At 42.9% G+C, this 20,045-nt stretch overlaps 1 protein-coding gene across 6 annotated transcripts in view; it reads left to right on the forward strand.

Annotated features, from left to right (window-relative positions):
- Window positions 1–5,066: 5,066 nt before the first annotated feature.
- Window positions 5,067–20,045, forward strand: part of LOC120921125 (complement factor H-related protein 5-like) — a 90,051-nt gene continuing 75,072 nt past the window's right edge. For 3 of the 6 annotated variants that reach the window (XM_040333794.1, XM_040333796.1, XM_040333795.1), the window contains exon 1: window positions 5,071–5,255. In XM_040333794.1, coding sequence (XP_040189728.1) covers window positions 5,183–5,255 — 73 coding nt within the window. In that variant the 5' untranslated portion in view covers window positions 5,071–5,182. Of the gene's footprint in view, window positions 5,256–20,045 lie in introns of all 6 variants that reach the window. The other 3 variants (XM_040333799.1, XM_040333798.1, XM_040333797.1) reach the window with 3 other exon arrangements.

Raw genomic sequence — 20,045 nt, forward strand, 5'->3', positions numbered from 1 at the left:
ACCTTCGCCTGTGAGATTCATCGCACACCATGGTCTAAGCCTGCTGTTTGGAAAAGCGGCCACGCAGTGAGTAATCACATTACACTGTCGACATATTCTATCCTACTAATGACGTTCAAGTGCCTATCCGTTAACGCTCGGGGTCTAAACCACCCTGCTAAACGATTTTCACTGTGGTATGAAGCATGCAAAAATAAAGCGGACTTGCTCTGCGTACAGGAGACCCATTTCCAACGGGATAAAGCTCCACTCTGCTCGCACAAAAACTACCCACATATTTTTCTTGCTTGTACACCCAATCACAAGAAGGGTGGAGTTCTGATGGCCATTATTGATTCAGTATCGTTCCAGCTCAAAGAGTCTTTTTTGGACGATGGTGGGAGATATATAATAGTCACTGGCGACATGAATGCCAAACCCTACACGTTTGTCACACTCTATTCTCCAAACAGTCTTCAGCTCCGCTTTATACGGAAAGTATTGAAAAAAGCTAACTCTATGAAATATGGCAACATGCTAGTCTGTGGGGACTTTAATTTGGTGTCTGACTTGTCGATAGATACTACAACCCAGCAGACTAAGGGCAAAGTATCACTCCAAGCGCTACTTCACAAAGAGGAACTATTCGATGCGTGGAGATGTCACCATGCCAATGAAAGAGACTACACATTCTTCTCTCATATTCATGGATAGACATGTTCCTGACGGATAAATGGCTCCTTCAATGTGTAGAAACTGCTAAGATACATGACATAACGTGGTCAGACCACGCAGTGATTTCTATATCTGTTCGGGAAAAGGGTGTCTCCTCCTCCCCCCCATCTGGCGTTGTAATCCAAGATTGTTCCAAGAACCACATACACATAAAAAAAATAGCACAGCATATTGAAAATTTCTTTCATGACAACAAAGGGTCGGTTCAAGACCCCTTTATGCTTTGGAATGCCCATAAGGCATACCTGAGGGGAATACTTATCCAATTAGGGGCTCAGGAAAAGAGACGTCTTACCCAAAGAATCAATACATTACTCAAGGAAATTCATGATGTAGAAACACTGAACAAACAAGCTCCCACACATAGTCTAATGTGTAAATTGGCCACGCTCAGGGACTCATTAAGGGACCATCTCTCCCAGCAATATGATAAACACCTGCGACGTTTACAACTGAACTATTACGCTAATGCTAACAGAGCAGGCAAGTACTTAGCGAACAGGATGAAAGCAGTACGCACTAAAACTAGAATTCCCTTTCTTATGCATCCCAAAACACAACACAAAATTCTTGACCCACAAGATATTGCGAATCATTTTGCTGATTACTACAGCTCACTATATAACTTAAAAGAGGATAGTGACCCGCCTCAGCCATCTGTGGACAAAATACACTCCTTCTTACAGAGACTGCATCTCCCTTCCCTTTCAGAGCAACAACTTGAACACCTTAACTCTCCCTTCTCGATCCCAGAAATAGAACAGGTCATAGACACTCTCCCAAATGGTAATTCGCCAGGGCCGGATGGTTTTTCTAATGAGTACCTTAAAATATTTAAAAGCATATTAACTATGCCGCAGAGTCCGCATCCTTTCCCCAGGAAATGTTAAAAGCACACATAGTTACATTGCCCAAACCTGGCAAGGACCCTACTACCCCAGCCAACTTCAGGCCGATCTCTTTGCTCAATTCTGACATCAAGGTATATGCTAAACTGTTGGCCAAAAGATTAATGTCTGTTATTCCATCACTTATACAACGAGACCAGATGGGGTTTGTGAGGGGGAGACAAACCTCCGATGCTACTAGGAGAATTGTAAACATATTGTATTCTGCTGTGACTAGCCGAACGCCTTCTCTGTTGTTATCCATCGACGCAGAGAAGGCGTTCGACAGGGTCCATTGGACCTATATGCAAATGGTACTTTCCAGGTTTGGCTTCAGAGGCCATATATTGTCAGCTGTATTAGCACTATACTCCTGCCCATTCCTATCCAAGGTCTTCCCATTGACAAATGGTACCAGACAAGGCTGCCCTCTTTCACCAACTATATTTAATCTCATGATTGAACCACTAGCAGAAGCAATTAGGTCACACCCTTCTATCACGGGATTCCAGTTTGGTTCTAGCTCCCATACCATAAATCTCTTTGCAGACGATGTTATTCTGCTATTGACCAATCCGTTTAAATCTCTGCATCAAGCACATAACATCCTAACGGAATTTGGAGCAATCTCCTACTATAAAGTGAACTTTAGCAAATCCCTTATTCTAGACTTAGGAGTACCTTCCACAACGCGTGACTCACTACAAAAACAACTGCCATACTCTTGTAGTGACAAAGGTATCACTTATCTCGGTATAACCATAACTAATAACATCTCGGCCTTAGTTAAAACAAATATGAATAACCTAATAAACAAACTGGAATCCCAACTGAAGGACATGTCAAAAAAAGAAATCTCATGGATGGGAAGGATATCGGCCTATAAAATGATGATCCTACCACAAATTTTATATATATTCCGCACATTGCCGGTCCATATACCTAAAAGGTTCCTTAACCGACTTTCAAGTATGGGTTGGAAGTACATATGGGGAAAGAAAAAAGCTAGGTGCCCTCGCACTACTCTTATTGCACATAGGAAGGTGGGTGGGGCAGGGTTGGTAGAACTGACTGATTATTTAGATTGGACCACGTGAAATATTGGATGAGCACTAAAGAAACCCCACTTTGGGTGGACATAGAAAAGACTATAGCACCCACGACTGATTTAAAATTGCTACTTCTTAGTGACGAATGGTCTCCATGGGACTTTGCAAATCTTTCTCCACCCATACAGATCTCGTTGAGTGCATGGAGGCTATGCCTTACACGCAATAGAGTGGACGCTCAGGAATTACCCTATGAACTCCCAATAACATTGTTGGAGGCTAAAATTCCTTCACTGTCAGCAAAAGATTTGATGAACCATGGTATTACCCATATATCGGACTTCTATGACGGTCCCAAGCCCAAATCCCTAGCACAAACGATGACGCAATTTGATTTGCCTGTTAACAAGATGTTCACCTGCCTGCGAATCTTACACTTCCTCAAATCATATGCTAACCCAGAGATACGCGTGCCACCTAGACTATGGAACTTTTATTCTAACAATAACGAACCAAAGAAGGGTACAGCAATGTTTTACAATCTCTTACAGGATAAACTGACCTTCAAAATAACGACTGCAATGGAAAGATGGGAAACCGATCTTGCCACCTCCTTCGCTAATCTACAGTGGCAGGACTCATTTAAAGAGATTCATAGAGCCTCCCATTGTGTTGGACATTGGGAAATGACGATAAAAATTGCCAATAGATGGCATTATACACCATTGAGACTGGCAACATACTATCCAGCGCTATCACCACAATGCACATGTTTTGGCACTGTCCGAATATACGGAGTCTATGGAACCAAGTCTTCTCCTTTATTTCCTCTCTGACGGGAAATTTGACTCAACCCTCTCCAGCATTGGCAATTCTCCATCTAGGCGTAGAACGGTTTCCCATAGAGCATAGACCGGTTGTCAGCCACATCCTTCTAGAAGCAAGAGCGACCATTCTACGCACTTGGAAAACAAATATAACTCTGAATCTCTCTGATATAGTTAGAGTAGTCCATAGAAACCACACGTTCGAATGTTTAATTGCAATCAATTCTCAATGTTATCGATTTGACAAATGTTGGTCTATCTGGCCCAAGAAATGATTAGATTGTGTTAATGATATTGTAACACGGTACTGTTCTTTGCTAACTTCTTTGTATTGTATTGCGTGCAAAGTATATTGTGCATATTGAGTATATCGTGTATTTCGTGTGTATCACCCAACATCTTTTTCTTTTTTTTCTTTTTGTTTTGTTTTGTTTTGTAATGCCTTATGTGAAAGTCTTAATAAAAACATTGTGATAAAAAAAGAAAAAAAAAAGAAAAGAGGACTTTGGACCACTGAGCAACAAACCAGGTGTGTTTTTCTTTAGCCCAGGTAAGATGCTTCTGACGTTGTTTATTGTTCAGGAGTGGCGTGACAAGAGGAATACAACATTTAAAACCCATGTCCAGGATCCCTCTGTGTGCGGTGGCTCTTGATGCACTGACTCCAGCCTCAGTCCACTACTTGTGAAAGTCCAACACTTTTGAATGGCCTTTTCCTGACAATCCTCTCCAGGCTGCGGTCATCCCTGCTGCTTGTGCACCTTTTTCTTCCACACTTTTCCCTTCCACATAACTTTCTATTATTGTGCTATGATACAGCACTTTGGGAACATCAAACTTCTTTTGCAATTACTTATTGAGGCTTTTCCTCCTTATGGAGGATGTCAATTATGGTTTTCTGCACAACTGTCAGGTCAGCAGTCTTTCCTATGATTGTGATTCCTACTGAACCAGACTAAGAGACCATGTAAAGGCTCAGGAACCCTTTGCAGGTGTTATGGCTTAATTATCTGATTACAGTGGGACGCTTTGAGCCTAGAATATGGCACCTCTTCACAATATTCAAATTTTCGGAGATTGTGGATTTGGGGTTTTCATGAGCTGTAAGCCATAATCATCACAATTATGACAAATCACGGCTTGAACTATCTTGCTTTGCATGTAATGAGCCTCTCTCGTATATTAGTTTCGCCTTTTAAGTTGCATTAGTGAAATAAATTAACTTTTGCACGATAGTCACACTTTTTGACTTTCACCTGTATATAGAGAGTTATCTCTCATTTGTGTACACAAATAATTTGATTGTTTAATTTACGCATAATTTCATATTTCCACTGTGAGATTGCAAACTTTCAAGAGTAATTTGCTTGTTTAAATTGAAAGTTGATTGGCATATGTCGCAATGCGCTCCCAAAACATACAAGGAAGCGTTACCAGTTAATCTGAAATCAAAGTTTACATTGTGCAATTCTGGATTTACTAAAGAATACGAGACAAAGTAGGACCGAATACAAAGTACAGAGTTTTTGTTTGTATTACAGGAGGTAAGCAACAAAAGAAAAAGAGCACCTCCCACCCATTTCATTCTTTAACAGAGATTGTGAAATAATTACCGTAAGGGTATCGTTCATATAAACATAACGAGAAGACTAGTGAGCGGACCAGAACATTTTGGCACCTGCTGGAGCACCAGATATCTTATATAATGACTTTCCCGGCATATTTACCTGTATTTTTTAGCGTGTTATACTGTACTTCTGTATCTGAAGCGGCTCCAGGTAAGTCATATAGAAATCCAATGATAGTTGTCAATAAGATGTGTAATATGTGATATGGTAACATTAGCATTAGAGGTGCACAACTGTATTATATACACTATATGAGGTGGATTTATTAAAGGCAGTCTATGTGCCTTTAATAAATGCACAGTGCCCATTAGTGCCTCATCAGTGCCACCTATCAATGCCCATCAGTGCCACCTTTCATTAGAGGTGAACAACTGTGTTATATACACTATGAGGTTGATTTATTAAAGGCACATAGGCTGTTCTCCATGTAAGGGAATGTTTCATTAACTTAGTGAATGTGGAGAAAATGCAGTTTTGCAAAGAACACCCAATCACACGCAGTGAAAATAATATATATATGTATTGTGGAATTGGGCAGATTAAACTCAAGTGGTAGGCGTGTTTACAATGAGTTGAGCCAATCCAAAACTGTATTTTAGGGCACGTCAGTCCACTTTTATTTACATGCATATTAGTTGCCTATGCAGGGGTTTCTTCCACAGAAATTTAAACACAAAAAAAAATTCAGAGTCAACTGGCTTGCTTGTTGGCAGCACCACTGTTCCTTTTACTAGTCCCTCTGACTGTGTTGTCCAGCTCTTCTAGATCACTTTCACTTTCTTAGCTATTGGATGCAGCCCAATCCTGCTGCATGGCCCACCTCTGGCCCAGTGGAGACTGGTGATCAGTTTTTTTGGGGGAGCAAACAAACTAAAAAAAAAACATAAATTGCAGCCACTGTGCCATCAAACACAGCTACAGTACCCATCAATTGCCACCACTGTGCCCAGGCAGCGATGCGTGTCTGGTGTCCTCCATGCTCCTCAATGTCTTCTCCTGTTGTCAGGACCTGGGCTTGAACCTGGGACCTCGTCTGTGTCTGGTATTGACTCTTCCCACTGAGCCATTTGGGATGCTGGACTGTTCACTGCCTGATCTGCTGGATAAATCTGATCCATTAGACTACTCTGCTTGGTGTCTTGATTGCTGTTGAACCTTGAACCCTATGCTCCCCCCCCCATGTACTTCCTATAAAAGCCTTGTCTCAGAACTTCCTCTATGCCAGGTTTTTGTGCCTTCCCTGCCAGTGCCTTGCTGTTGTCTTTTCTGCTGCCATCTGTATGATTGGACGCCTGATAGACATCCAATCACAGCGCATGTCATTTCAGCCAATCAGGTGACAGGTAACAGACTTGAGCACCTGATTGGCTGAGAGGCGGTTCACAATTGCACTCCAACATATATACGACCAGGGCTTTTTTTCTGCTGGAACTTGGTGGAACTCAGTTCCACCACCTCTGGCTCAGGCCCTCTGCTCCCTGCCTACAACTATCACTTTTAAACACAAGTCCGACTCCTGTAGTCAGGATCAGTGTCTAACGTGACCAGGCACGTATAGCTACACAAGGGAACTGAGACCAAACAAAGTATTTATCATTAAAGTGATATTAATTTACCGTGAACACACACCAATAAACATACACAGCAACCAGCGAAAATATAAACCACTCCAGCAAACAAGAACAAGAATAACTAATGGACCTAACTGCTATCTATATACAATATCTACAACAAAAGAGACAAAAGCAACAGGGATGCAAGGAAGGGGACACGACTGTGTACAAGGGTAGGAACAAAGCAGAGGGGTGCAGGACGGATCAGAACACTGGAAGGTTCAGGAAAATTATCAGGCACAAGCTGGTAGCAAGGAGGCAAGCAGACAGGATGGTGACGCCCTGGAGGAAGGGAGGAGCAGCCTTAAATATCCACCTGGCAGCTGCAGCCAGGTGTGGCTGATCAGAACATGCTGGCTTTTGGGAGACACCTGCTGGTGAACAATGGAACTGCAGCCATCAGCAAAGTGAACCCCAGTGCCACCAGCAGGTGAACTCAACCCTGATAAAAGTGACACCTTGTCTCTCACCGGCTCCCACAGATCTGATCTCCTGAGTGCCTCCCACTGAATGCAGGATGTGGACAAGAGGGGTGCAGGTTTTTGGGGTACAGTGCAGTTCCTGACATCCCCACTGGATGATCTCCCTGCAAGCGAGAGAGGTGAAGCCTCCTACAGTGTGCAAAAAGTACTATAGCTGGTTGGGTGCTTCAGCTTCATACAGCAAGAACAGTAAGACATGTGGGCAATAGTAGAGCTTTTAAGAGGGAGGGAGAAGATGGGGGGATTGTATCGAGAGGACAGAGCTGAAGAAGGGTGAAAGTGAGATGTAAATGGGGGATGCAAGGGTAGACGGCTGTGGAAGGAGGCTGAACTCTGCACTTTCTATGTAGTTCACCCCCAAACTCTGCACTCTGTGTGTAGCCCCCACACCCCAATATGTGATCTATATGTAATGCACTCCTGATGTTTATTGCCCCTTAAGATCCTCCAACTGTTGGTGAAATTTGACCACATTATAAACCCACTATGTGATGAGGTTTGGGGGATTTGTGTGTGAAGGGGTTTTGGGGGGTCGTGGTTGAGTTCCTGCACCTATTTTCTGAGAAAAAAAGCCCTGTATACAACCCCCTGTGTACTACATGTAATGACATTTTTTTATCTGATATTTTCTATTAGTGGAGGTGGAGGAAAAATCCTTAGTTTTTTAAACACTTAACCCCTGGACCATATTGCTGGTCAAAGACCAGAGCACTTTTTGCTATTCGGCACTGCTTACCTTTAACTGACAATTGCGCGGTCGTGCGACGTGGCTCCCAAACAAAATTGGCGTCCTTTTTTTCACACAAATAGAGCTTTCTTTTGGTGGTATTTGATCACCTCTGCGGTTTTTAGTTTTTGTGCTATAAACAAAAATAAAGCGACAATTTTGAAAAAAAAAAATGTATTTTTTACTTTTTGCTATAATAAATATCCCCCAAAAATATATAAAAAAACTATTTTTTCCTCAGTTTAGGCCGATACGTATTCGTCTACATATTTTTCGTAAAAAAATCGCAATAAGCGTTTATTGATTGGTTTGCGCAAAAGTTATAGCGTTTACAAAATAGGGGGTAGTTTTATGGCATTTTTATTAATATTTTTTTTTTCTAGTAATGGCGGCGATCAGCGTTTTTACTTTGGTACTGCGACATTATGGCGGACACTTCGGACACTTTTGACACATTTTTGGTACCATTGGCATTTTTATAGCGATCAGTGCTATAAAAATGCAGATGAAGTGTTAGTACACGAAACGCGTTGGGTCGTCTCCACTGCCGCCTCACCTATGTATACATGTGTGATATCTACAGCTTACATGTGAGTGTACCTGCTGCTTTAATAAATTCTATTTTTAACTAAATTGGATTACGCTATGTGGCCACTTTTCTCTCCCATCTTATCTTGCTAAACGATCTTTTTTGGAGCGATATCGTTGAGGAACTTCCCTTTCCAGCGTATGTTGTCCCATCTGTCGAATTAACATCTAGCAGACCACTTGAAGTGTATATCTACATATCTTCTATCTGCATGATTGAGAACCGCACTTATAAGCCTGTTTAGATTTGTTGTGACATATGTCACTACAAGTCCACCTTTTCTGGTAAGCCTCCATTTTTAGTGGTGGTGGTTTATTTTCACTAAAAGACGAAAGACTTTCCATGCACACATTTACTCATCTTCACGTGGTGAAATCCATTCATATGGACTGTATTATGCTGCACTTGGATATTTTCATGTATTGAACATTTCATCATCCAGTTGGTGGAATATTGTTGCATGGACTTTATATGCATATATATTATTTATTTTCACATGCAGTGTGTTATAATTTTATTTGTATATACTTGTGATTATTATTTACACATTCATATGTTGATCGTATTGACACATATGACTTAAGCGCTACACTTTATCCTACACTTTTGCTTTCGCTAATTTATTCTTTTTTAGCAGTGTTAGCAGCTATTTTCTTTTGAGCAGCGCAGTGTATACCAAACCTTCTATAAAAATGCATTGGATTACTATAAAAATGCCACTGGCAGTGAAGGGGTTAACACTAGGGGGCGGGGAATGGGGTTAAAGGGTCACTAAAGGAAAAATTTTTATCAGCTATATAGCTTCCTTTACCTCATTGCAGTGCAGTTTTCATTTCCTGCTTGTTCGTTTTTCCTCTGAATTCTGAGTTCTGTCTTGTCATTTCTCTCCACTTCCTGGTTGTGTAGATAAGAAAATGATCACTGAGCGAGGAGTTCTCAGTGTGGTCAGTAACGTGCTCGCTCCCTCTGCTTAGACTACAGGTCTGCGTGAGAACGTTGTGCACGTCTGTGTAGACTAGAAGGAGCTGTGAGATCGTGGGTGTGTCTAACACTCCAGCACCTCCTCTCTATCTGAAAGATTCGTTTCAGGCTCTGCCCTGCCTGGATCCCGCCCCCTTTGCTAAGAGGAAAACTTCACTAAAGACACTGACTTTCCAAGCAGCTGCTGAGGGAGGACAAACGTTGCAGAAAAGCCAAAAAAAAAATGGGAAATCTTTCACTCGGTTTCATCATCAGATACAATATCATTGCAATATAAAACTTATTATCAAATTTATGTTGCTGGTTTTTCTCCCTATGCAATAATGTATGTGCCTCCATCCGTTCATCCCATCCCTCTCTCACCTCAATATGACCTAGATCCATCCATCCATCCCTTCATCCCATCCCTCTCTCACCTCAATATGACCTAGATCCATCCATCCGTTCATCCCATCCCTCTCTCACCTCAATATGACCTAGATCCATCCATCCATCCCTTCATCCCATCCCTCTCTCACCTCAATATGACCTACATCCATCCATCCATCCGTTCATCCCATCCCTCTCTCACCTCAATATGACCTACATCCATCCATCCGTTCATCCCATCCCTCTCTCACCTCAATATGACCTACATCCATCCATCCATCCGTTCATCCCATCCCTCTCTCACCTCAATATGACCTAGATCCATCCATCCATCCGTTCATCCCATCCCTCTCTCACCTCAATATGACCTACATCCATCCATCCATCCGTTCATCCCATCCCTCTCTCACCTCAATATGACCTAGATCCATCCATCCGTTCATCCCATCCCTCTCTCACCTCAATATGACCTAGATCCATCCATCCATCCATTCATCCCATCCCTCTCTCACCTCAATATGACCTAGATCCATCCATCCATCCGTTCATCCCATCCCTCTCTCACCTCAATATGACCTCCATCCATCCATCCGTTCATCCCATCCCTCTCTCACCTCAATATGACCTAGATCCATCCATTCATCCCATCCCTCTCTCACCTCAATATGACCTAGATCCATCCATCCATCCGTTCATCCCATCCCTCTCTCACCTCAATATGACCTCCATCCATCCATCCGTTCATCCCATCCCTCTCTCACCTCAATATGACCTAGATCCATCCATCCGTTCATCCCATCCCTCTCTCACCTCAATATGACCTCCATCCATCCATCCGTTCATCCCATCCCTCTCTCACCTCAATATGACCTCCATCCATCCGTTCATCCCATCCCTCTCTCACCTCAATATGACCTAGATCCATCCATCCATCCATTCATCCCATCCCTCTCTCACCTCAATATGACCTAGATCCATCCATCCATCCGTTCATCCCATCCCTCTCTCACCTCAATATGACCTCCATCCATCCATCCATCCCATCCCTCTCTCACCTCAATATGACCTAGATCCATCCATCCATCCGTTCATCCCATCCCTCTCTCACCTCAATATGACCTCCATCCATCCATCCGTTCATCCCATCCCTCTCTCACCTCAATATGACCTCCATCCATCCGTTCATCCCATCCCTCTCTCACCTCAATATGACCTAGATCCATCCATCCGTTCATCCCATCCCTCTCTCACCTCAATATGACCTAGATCCATCCATCCGTTCATCCCATCCCTCTCTCACCTCAATATGACCTAGATCCATCCATCCGTTCATCCCATCCCTCTCTCACCTCAATATGACCTCCATCCATCCATCCATCCCATCCCTCTCTCACCTCAATATGACCTAGATCCATCCATCCATCCGTTCATCCCATCCCTCTCTCACCTCAATATGACCTCCATCCATCCATCCGTTCATCCCATCCCTCTCTCACCTCAATATGACCTCCATCCATCCGTTCATCCCATCCCTCTCTCACCTCAATATGACCTAGATCCATCCATCCGTTCATCCCATCCCTCTCTCACCTCAATATGACCTAGATCCATCCATCCGTTCATCCCATCCCTCTCTCACCTCAATATGACCTCCATCCATCCATCCGTTCATCCCATCCCTCTCTCACCTCAATATGACCTAGATCCATCCATCCGTTCATCCCATCCCTCTCTCACCTCAATATGACCTCCATCCATCCATCCATCCCTTCATCCCATCCCTCTCTCACCTCAATATGACCTACATCCATCCATCCATCCGTTCATCCCATCCCTCTCTCACCTCAATATGACCTCCATCCATCCATCCATTCATCCCATCCCTCTCTCACCTCAATATGACCTAGATCCATCCATCCATCCGTTCATCCCATCCCTCTCTCACCTCAATATGACCTCCATCCATCCATCCGTTCATCCCATCCCTCTCTCACCTCAATATGACCTCCATCCATCCGTTCATCCCATCCCTCTCTCACCTCAATATGACCTAGATCCATCCATCCATCCGTTCATCCCATCCCTCTCTCACCTCAATATGACCTAGATCCATCCATCCGTTCATCCCATCCCTCTCTCACCTCAATATGACCTAGATCCATCCATCCGTCCGTTCATCCCATCCCTCTCTCACCTCAATATGACCTAGATCCATCCATCCGTTCATCCCATCCCTCTCTCACCTCAATATGACCTAGATCCATCCATCCGTTCATCCCATCCCTCTCTCACCTCAATATGACCTCCATCCATCCATCCGTTCATCCCATCCCTCTCTCACCTCAATATGACCTCCATCCATCCATCCGTTCATCCCATCCCTCTCTCACCTCAATATGACCTACATCCACATGTGCGAAAGTGATTTGATGAATGGATGGATGGATATAGGACAGTCTGATCCGTGCATCAAATCACTTTTGCACGTATCAGACTGTCCTCTATCCATCCATCCATTCATCAAATCCCTTTAGCTCTAATCATTCTGACCTACATCCATCCATTCATCAAATCCCTTTAGCGCGTATTAAACTCTCCTCTATTTATCCATCCATTCATCAAATAACTTTGGCTGTTATGAGTTTGTTCTACATTCATCCATCCATTCATCAAATCCCTTTCACATGTAATAAACTGTCCTATATCCATCCATCCATTCATCAAATCTCTTTCGCACGCATAAGACTGTCCTATATCCATCCATTCATCAAATCCCTTTCGCTTTTATCAGTCTGACCTACATCTATCCATTCATCAAATCACTCTCTCAATTCAGTCTGACCTACGTCCATCCATCCGTTCATCAAATCTCTATCGCACGTGTGGATGTAGGTCAGACTGAGCTGTGAGAGGAATTTGATGAATGGATGGATGGATAGAGGAGACTGATACGTACGAAAGGGATTTGATGAATGGATGGATGTAGTTCAGACCAATAAGAGCAAAAGGGATTTGATGAATGGATGGATAAATAGAGGACAGTTTAATACGTGTGAAAGGGATTTGATGAATGGATGGATGGATATTAGGACAGTCTGATAACAGCGAAAGGGATTTGATGAACGGATCAGACTGTCCTATATACATCCATTCATCAAATCACTTTCGCTCTTATCAGTCTGACCTACATCCAGAGACAGCGGACTTGGTACAGGAGGTGGAGGACAGGGACAGCGGACATGGTACTGGAGGTGGAGGACAGGGACAGCGGACAAGGTACAGGAGGTGGAGGACAGAGACAGCGGACATGATACAGGAGGTGGAGGACAGAGACAGCGGACATGGTACTGGAGGTGGAGGACAGAGACAGCGGACATGGTACTGGAGGTGGAGGACAGAGACTGCGGACATGGTACAGGAGGTGGAGGACAGAGACTGCGGACATGGTACTGGAGGTGGAGGACAGAGACAGCGGACATGGTACTGGAGGTGGAGGACAGAGACAGCGGACATGGTACTGGAGGTGGAGGACAGAGACTGCGGACATGGTACAGGAGGTGGAGGACAGAGACTGCGGACATGGTACTGGAGGTGGAGGACAGAGACTGCGGACATGGTACAGGAGGTGGAGGACAGAGACTGCGGACATGGTACTGGAGGTGGAGGACAGAGACTGCGGACATGGTACAGGAGGTGGAGGACAGGGACAGCGGACATGGTACTGGAGGTGGAGGACAGAGACTGCGGACATGGTACTGGAGGTGGAGGACAGAGACTGCGGACATGGTACAGGAGGTGGAGGACAGAGACTGCGGACTTGGTACTGGAGGTGGAGGACAGAGACTGCGGACATGGTACAGGAGGTGGAGGACAGAGACTGCGGACATGGTACTGGAGGTGGAGGACAGAGACAGCGGACATGGTACTGGAGGTGGAGGACAGAGACAGCGGACATGGTACTGGAGGTGGAGGACAGAGACTGCGGACATGGTACAGGAGGTGGAGGACAGAGACTGCGGACATGGTACTGGAGGTGGAGGACAGAGACAGCGGACATGGTACTGGAGGTGGAGGACAGAGACAGCGGACATGGTACTGGAGGTGGAGGACAGAGACTGCGGACATGGTACAGGAGGTGGAGGACAGAGACTGCGGACATGGTACTGGAGGTGGAGGACAGAGACTGCGGACATGGTACAGGAGGTGGAGGACAGAGACTGCGGACATGGTACTGGAGGTGGAGGACAGAGACTGCGGACATGGTACAGGAGGTGGAGGACAGGGACAGCGGACATGGTACTGGAGGTGGAGGACAGAGACTGCGGACATGGTACTGGAGGTGGAGGACAGAGACTGCGGACATGGTACTGGAGGTGGAGGACAGGGACTGCGGACTTGGTAGTGACAGCCAGGCAGACTGGTATTGTTGGTAATGACAGCCAGGCAGATTGGTATTGTTAGTAGTGACAGCCAGGCAGACTGGTATTTTTGGTAATGACAGCCAGGCAGATTGGTATTGTTCGCAGTGACAGCCAGGCAGACTGGTATTTTTGGTAATGACAGCCAGGCAGATTGGTATTGTTCGCAGTGACAGCCAGGCAGACTGGTATTGTTGGTAATGACAGCCAGGCAGATTGGTATTGTTCGCAGTGACAGCCAGGCAGACTGGTATTTTTGGTAATGACAGCCAGGCAGACTGGTATTGTTAGCAGTGACAGCCAGGCAGACTGGTATTGTTAGCAGTGACAGCCAGGCAGACTGGTATTGTTGGTAATGACAGCCAGGCAGACTGGTATTGTTAGCAGTGACAGCCAGGCAGACTGGTATTGTTGGTAATGACAGCCAGGCAGACTGGTATTGTTAGTAGTGACAGCCAGGCAGACTGGTATTGTTGGTAATGACAGCCAGGCAGATTGGTATTGTTCGCAGTGACAGCCAGGCAGACTGATATTTTTGGTAATGACAGCCAGGCAGACTGGTATTGTTAGTAGTGACAGCCAGGCAGCAGGGGCGTAACTAGAAATCACAGGGCCCCATAGCAAAATGTTGTATGGGGCCCCCCCTCCAAAAAAAAAAAAATGAACTAATGCCATTGAACAACACATTACTACACTCACGTGGCACAGTACCCAAGCAAAAGCTTATATTAATTTTGAACAGCAAAACAAAAATTTAAATAACCATATAATAAATAAAATGCAAAATTCAAAGTATTGTGTGCACTACTTTTACTCTTTTATACTCACGATTTGTAAAGGGCAAACTGCGGCGGTTTAAGAGGAAGATTAACAAGATGACAACCTTGTAAGGGAAGGAATAAATTAGGTCTTACATTCTAATCTATGCACTTTAACTTGGCATTAAAATCTTCATTTTTGAGTTTACACCTACTTGATTTAGACCTTGATGCTTAACGTGCATATTTTCAACATGTCTTTAAAAATAACCAAAGGAAAAGAAGCCATGGTTTCAACATCCAACAGCCAAAAACAAGCCAAATGTAAGGCAACAGAACATTAGAAAAAGTTAACCTGAAAAAGAGTGAATCTTGATCTAAAATATGTAGATAAGATGATAAATTAACAATATCTTACTACATTTCTTTTATTTCATTTTATCCATTTCTCTCCAAAGCTGTTTTCCAGCCAAACAGGCAGTGCAGAAGCCAAAAACCTGCCATCCTCTGATTTAATTGACTAGAAAGGTGTAATTTGTCATCAGACAGGAAGATTTAGATGGGTAAATGGGCAAGGTCTACACACACTGTACAAAAGAGTGTATGCAGAAAAGTAATTTTGACTGGATAAAAAAAAAAATGATTCACATAGGATGAAATTCTGCCCGATTTGCAATGCTCAAACAGGGCACATGGGCAGCTGTGGACAGGTATGTAAAAAGAAATGTATTGGTTAACCAGCCAATTCAACGACTGAGGCTAGTTAAACCAGTAAAGTGGAACTCTAGCCAACACAACAAAGTAAATAGCTGACACACATATAAGCATTCAGACAAAATATTTGCCAAATACTTATAATTCAGTTCAGCCAGTTTTTTGTTTCACACTTTAAAGCCATCTTAGAAAGTCAGTCAGGTTTGCACCATTGTACCTTTCCCCCTTCTATGTCTGCTCATTCAAACATAAGCTGCCAATTCTAACATGTATTTATTCAAATATTTTCCTAAAGTTCCACTTTATGGTTTCGCCAAACTGTAACCAAAGGGTTCTATTTATAGCATATTTCCTATGCTCAGCTCCATCTAGTAGTCAAAATACAATATTACATTGCAGTGGCAAAGAAGAAATGTTTTGAAATTTTCAGAGGGTGAATGGCTCTGCGAATACGTTATAAATAGACCCCATGGTTTAACCAAAATAAGAAAGGCTATGGCAACAAAACCAAGCATGAACTTTTAAAACTCTTCCAACTTGCATACTCACAAAACACCACATCTTAGAAAACACGTCTGCGTGCCTTCAATTCTGCAAAAGTGTCCACAATGCTGTTTAGGTCCAGCCGTTTTGCTCTAGCATTTTCAATGCTTAGGATAGCAAGCCCAGAAAGCCTTTGCTCAGACATAGTGCTTCTGAGATAACTCTTTATTAGTTTTAGTTTTGAGAAGGATCTTTCTGCTGAGGCCACAGTCACAGGTAGTGTTAGGAATAAAAGCAACGCTATGCACACATCTGGCAGATTTGAAGAAAGAGCACTATTCTCAACTAAGAGCAAATGTGCAAGATCCTTCACAGAGGACAATTTCTGAATGTCCTCTTTAAGTGCTGATCTAAAACTTAGAAGCTGACCAGGGAAAGTTGATGAGAGGTCTTTTTCATACTTCTGTTGCAGATTTGATGCAGCTTTAAACAAATCATCATCCAATGCTGATGCTAGAACTGCAGGTTGAATTATTTCAAACCGTTGAACAACCTTATTAAGTCCCTGGAACCTGTTTGACAACTGGCTTACTATTATGTCTAAACACCCATAGAAAATGTTGATTTTGAAACGTTCTTCAAGGTCCTCTAACCTCTCATCAACACACAATTCATCAAAATGCTTTCTGACAGTGCGAATTCGTTTTGCTTCAAATCTGGGTGTAATATTCCATTTTTGTGCAAGCAATACTGCATTATTTCTGGCTTCCCCAAAATTGCTTCTGAAATTGGATAGCTCATCCACGGCTTTCTTAATGAAATGAGTAGCTTTGGACAAGTCCATGCTCTCTGACTGGAGGAGTTTAGACAGAGAATTTATGCTTGTGAATATTTTAGTTTGAAGTACTATTAGAAAAATAAATTGGAAGGACTCTAATTTTTTTTTCAGCCCCATTGCCTCTTCTCTTTCATTTTTTTTGGTAGCTACAAGGCTTATTTTTGATAGCGCTTTAAGTACATCTACATAACGAAAACGCAAGGCAAGCAGTGACTCATAGCGAGATGACCAGCGTGTGGGACACAATTTCTTCAGTGTAACAGAGGATTCACTGGTAAATGAAGACAGGATCTCCCACCGCTTTCCACTGTCCCCAAAAAATGTGTATAAATGTTGAACCACACCCATGAAGTTTGAGACCTCCGTAATCTCTGCCACGGCATCTTGGAGGACCAAATTAAGATTGTGTGCTGCACAGTGAACATAAAGTGCATTTTCCTCTCTCTGCAAAATTCGAGTCTGCACACCAGAATAGATTCCACTCATTGTGGCAGCACCATCATAGCCCTGACCACGGCACTTATCCAGCGAAATTCCTTTATCATCGATAAATGCAAGTATTTCTTTTTCTATACCTGCAGCACTTTGGTCATGAATAGTGTTAAATCCAAGAAATGCCTCATGTATGTTAATTTGTTTTACTCTCGCATTTGGATCTCTTTCAATAGAAACATATCGGAGCACCTGGCTCATTTGATCACATTTAGAGATATCCTGAGTAGTATCTATAATCAATGAGTAAAACTGTGCGTTTTGCACTTCAGATAAAATGTCATTCAGAACTTGCTTTGACAAAATGTCTATTACTTCATTTTGAATTTTTGGACTAAGGTATTTGATTTTGCCCTGTGGTAACTGTAGCAATTGCTTTAATATGGGATCATATTCAGCCAGCAGCTCAATAATTGCCAGGAAATTTCCACTGTTGACTTCTCCTATTTTTTCTCTGTGGCCACGGAAGGCCATGTTATTCATAGCCATAGTCAAGGTGACATTCACTATTCTATTTAAAACATCTCTCCAAAAGTTTTTTTCTTTTCTCAATTGTTGTTCGTTTTCCTCATCAATTGTTCCCTTTTTACGCCACTGATCATATATTAGGCAAGAATCTATATGAGTTTGAGATGTTTCATGAACTTGTATTTTTGTTGACAAGCCTTTCCATTTTTGTATCCCCTTTGCCCATGCTGGTTCAGAGCCTAGTTTTTTACGGTCACCAAATAACCAGCATGGTTCACAGTATGCAACATTTAATTTAGGAGAATAACAGAGCCAGGTAATTGGTAGTTTAAGTCCTGTTTTTGTTGTTTTTTCATAATATCTTACTGAAAAACACCTCTGTTCCTCATCATTGTCTCTAGGAAAGGGCCCTGTAGGTCTGCAAGGACCATTTGTGATAATAAATCTTTTCATATGTGCATCCGTAATTGTAATTGGGAAGTTTGCCCTGTCTGTGGCATATTTTGTAGATGCAATGTCAGTTGACTGGTTGTGACATAGCTGTGCTAAGTGAACATCAGCTGATGCAAATGGCTCACTTTCAGGACAATCTTTTTCAATGTTTTCCTCAGTAACACCACCTAACTCCTGGCTTGTACTTTTTTCATTCAGGGGAAACGGGCAAAGTGGCAATGGCTCCTGTTCTGGCATGTCAGTAATTGTGGGGCCAAGGCTTTCTGGGCTTGCCTCATCAACTTTTTCTGCATTATGGTCTGCTGTAGAGCTCTGACCAACATTGGGCACATTAAAAAAATGTGTGATTTTTGGAAGTTTCTCAGTTTTGCTGGTGTCTTCCCTTTTCTTTTTACGCTTGTGAGCGCCACTTTGATGATGGTAACTGGACATTATGGTTGAAACTGAAAAATACAGTACGGGGAAAGACCGTTACTTCTCAATTACATAGTTAACAAAAAAAAAAACACTGGCAAAATCTACAGGTTATATTCCGAACATTATAGTTTAAAGCGGTTGTAAACCGCATAAACTTTTTTTTTTTTTAAACCTGCAAGGCAAAAGGCATAATCAGCTAGTATGTACCGCATACTAGCTGATTATGAAATACTTACCCCGGAACGAGGTGAAGAACACTTTCCTGGTCCATGCCGAGCGAGATGTCATCTTGCTCCGGCGTGTCTTCCGGGTATCTCCGCTCCAGCGCTGTGATTGGCTGGAGCGGCGATGACGTCACTCCCGCGCGTGACGTCAGTGGGCAGTGTTTTGTTTTTAAAATGAATCTGATTGGTTCTGAGGAGTTTTAGACACACAGCTTGGACCACAGTGAAAAGCTGCCATGAGATTTTTCATAAGGAGCCAGACAAGCAGGAAGTGTGGAGATCACAGCAGAATTACAGCAACTTCAAAGCAAAAACCAACAATGAGGACATGAAACCAGTACTGCAGTAAGGTAAAGGAAGCTATTTAGCTAAAAAAAAATTCCTTTAGTGATCCTTTAACTTACTTAGAGTGAGAAAAGAAAAAGAACTATATAACGGTATGTACAGCGAAAAAAAAAAAAAACACAGCATACTGTAGCTGACGAAAGTATGCTGCATGTAATGGTATATACCGTATTTATCGCCCTATAGTGCGCACTAACACCCTAGAGAATAAAATGGCAGTCATTGCAATACTTTTTGTCACACCGTATTTACGCAGCGGTCTTACAAGCGCACTGTTTTGGAAAAAAAATGTACTTTTTTAAATTAAAAAATAAGACAACAATAAATTTGGCCCAATTTTTTTACATATTGTGAAAGATAATGTTACGCCGAGTAAAATGATACCCAACATGTCACGCTTAAAAATTGCGCCCGCTTGTGGCATGGCTTTTACCCTTAAAAATCTCGATAGGCAACGTTTAAAAAATTCTACAGGTTGCATTTTTTGAGTTACAGAGTAGGTCTAGGGCGAGAATTATTGCTCTCGCTCTAACGATCGTGGCGATACCTCACTTGTGTGGTTTGAACAC

Source organism: Rana temporaria, chromosome 13 (genome assembly GCF_905171775.1).
Source record: "Rana temporaria chromosome 13, aRanTem1.1, whole genome shotgun sequence".
NCBI lineage: Eukaryota > Metazoa > Chordata > Amphibia > Anura > Ranidae > Rana > Rana temporaria.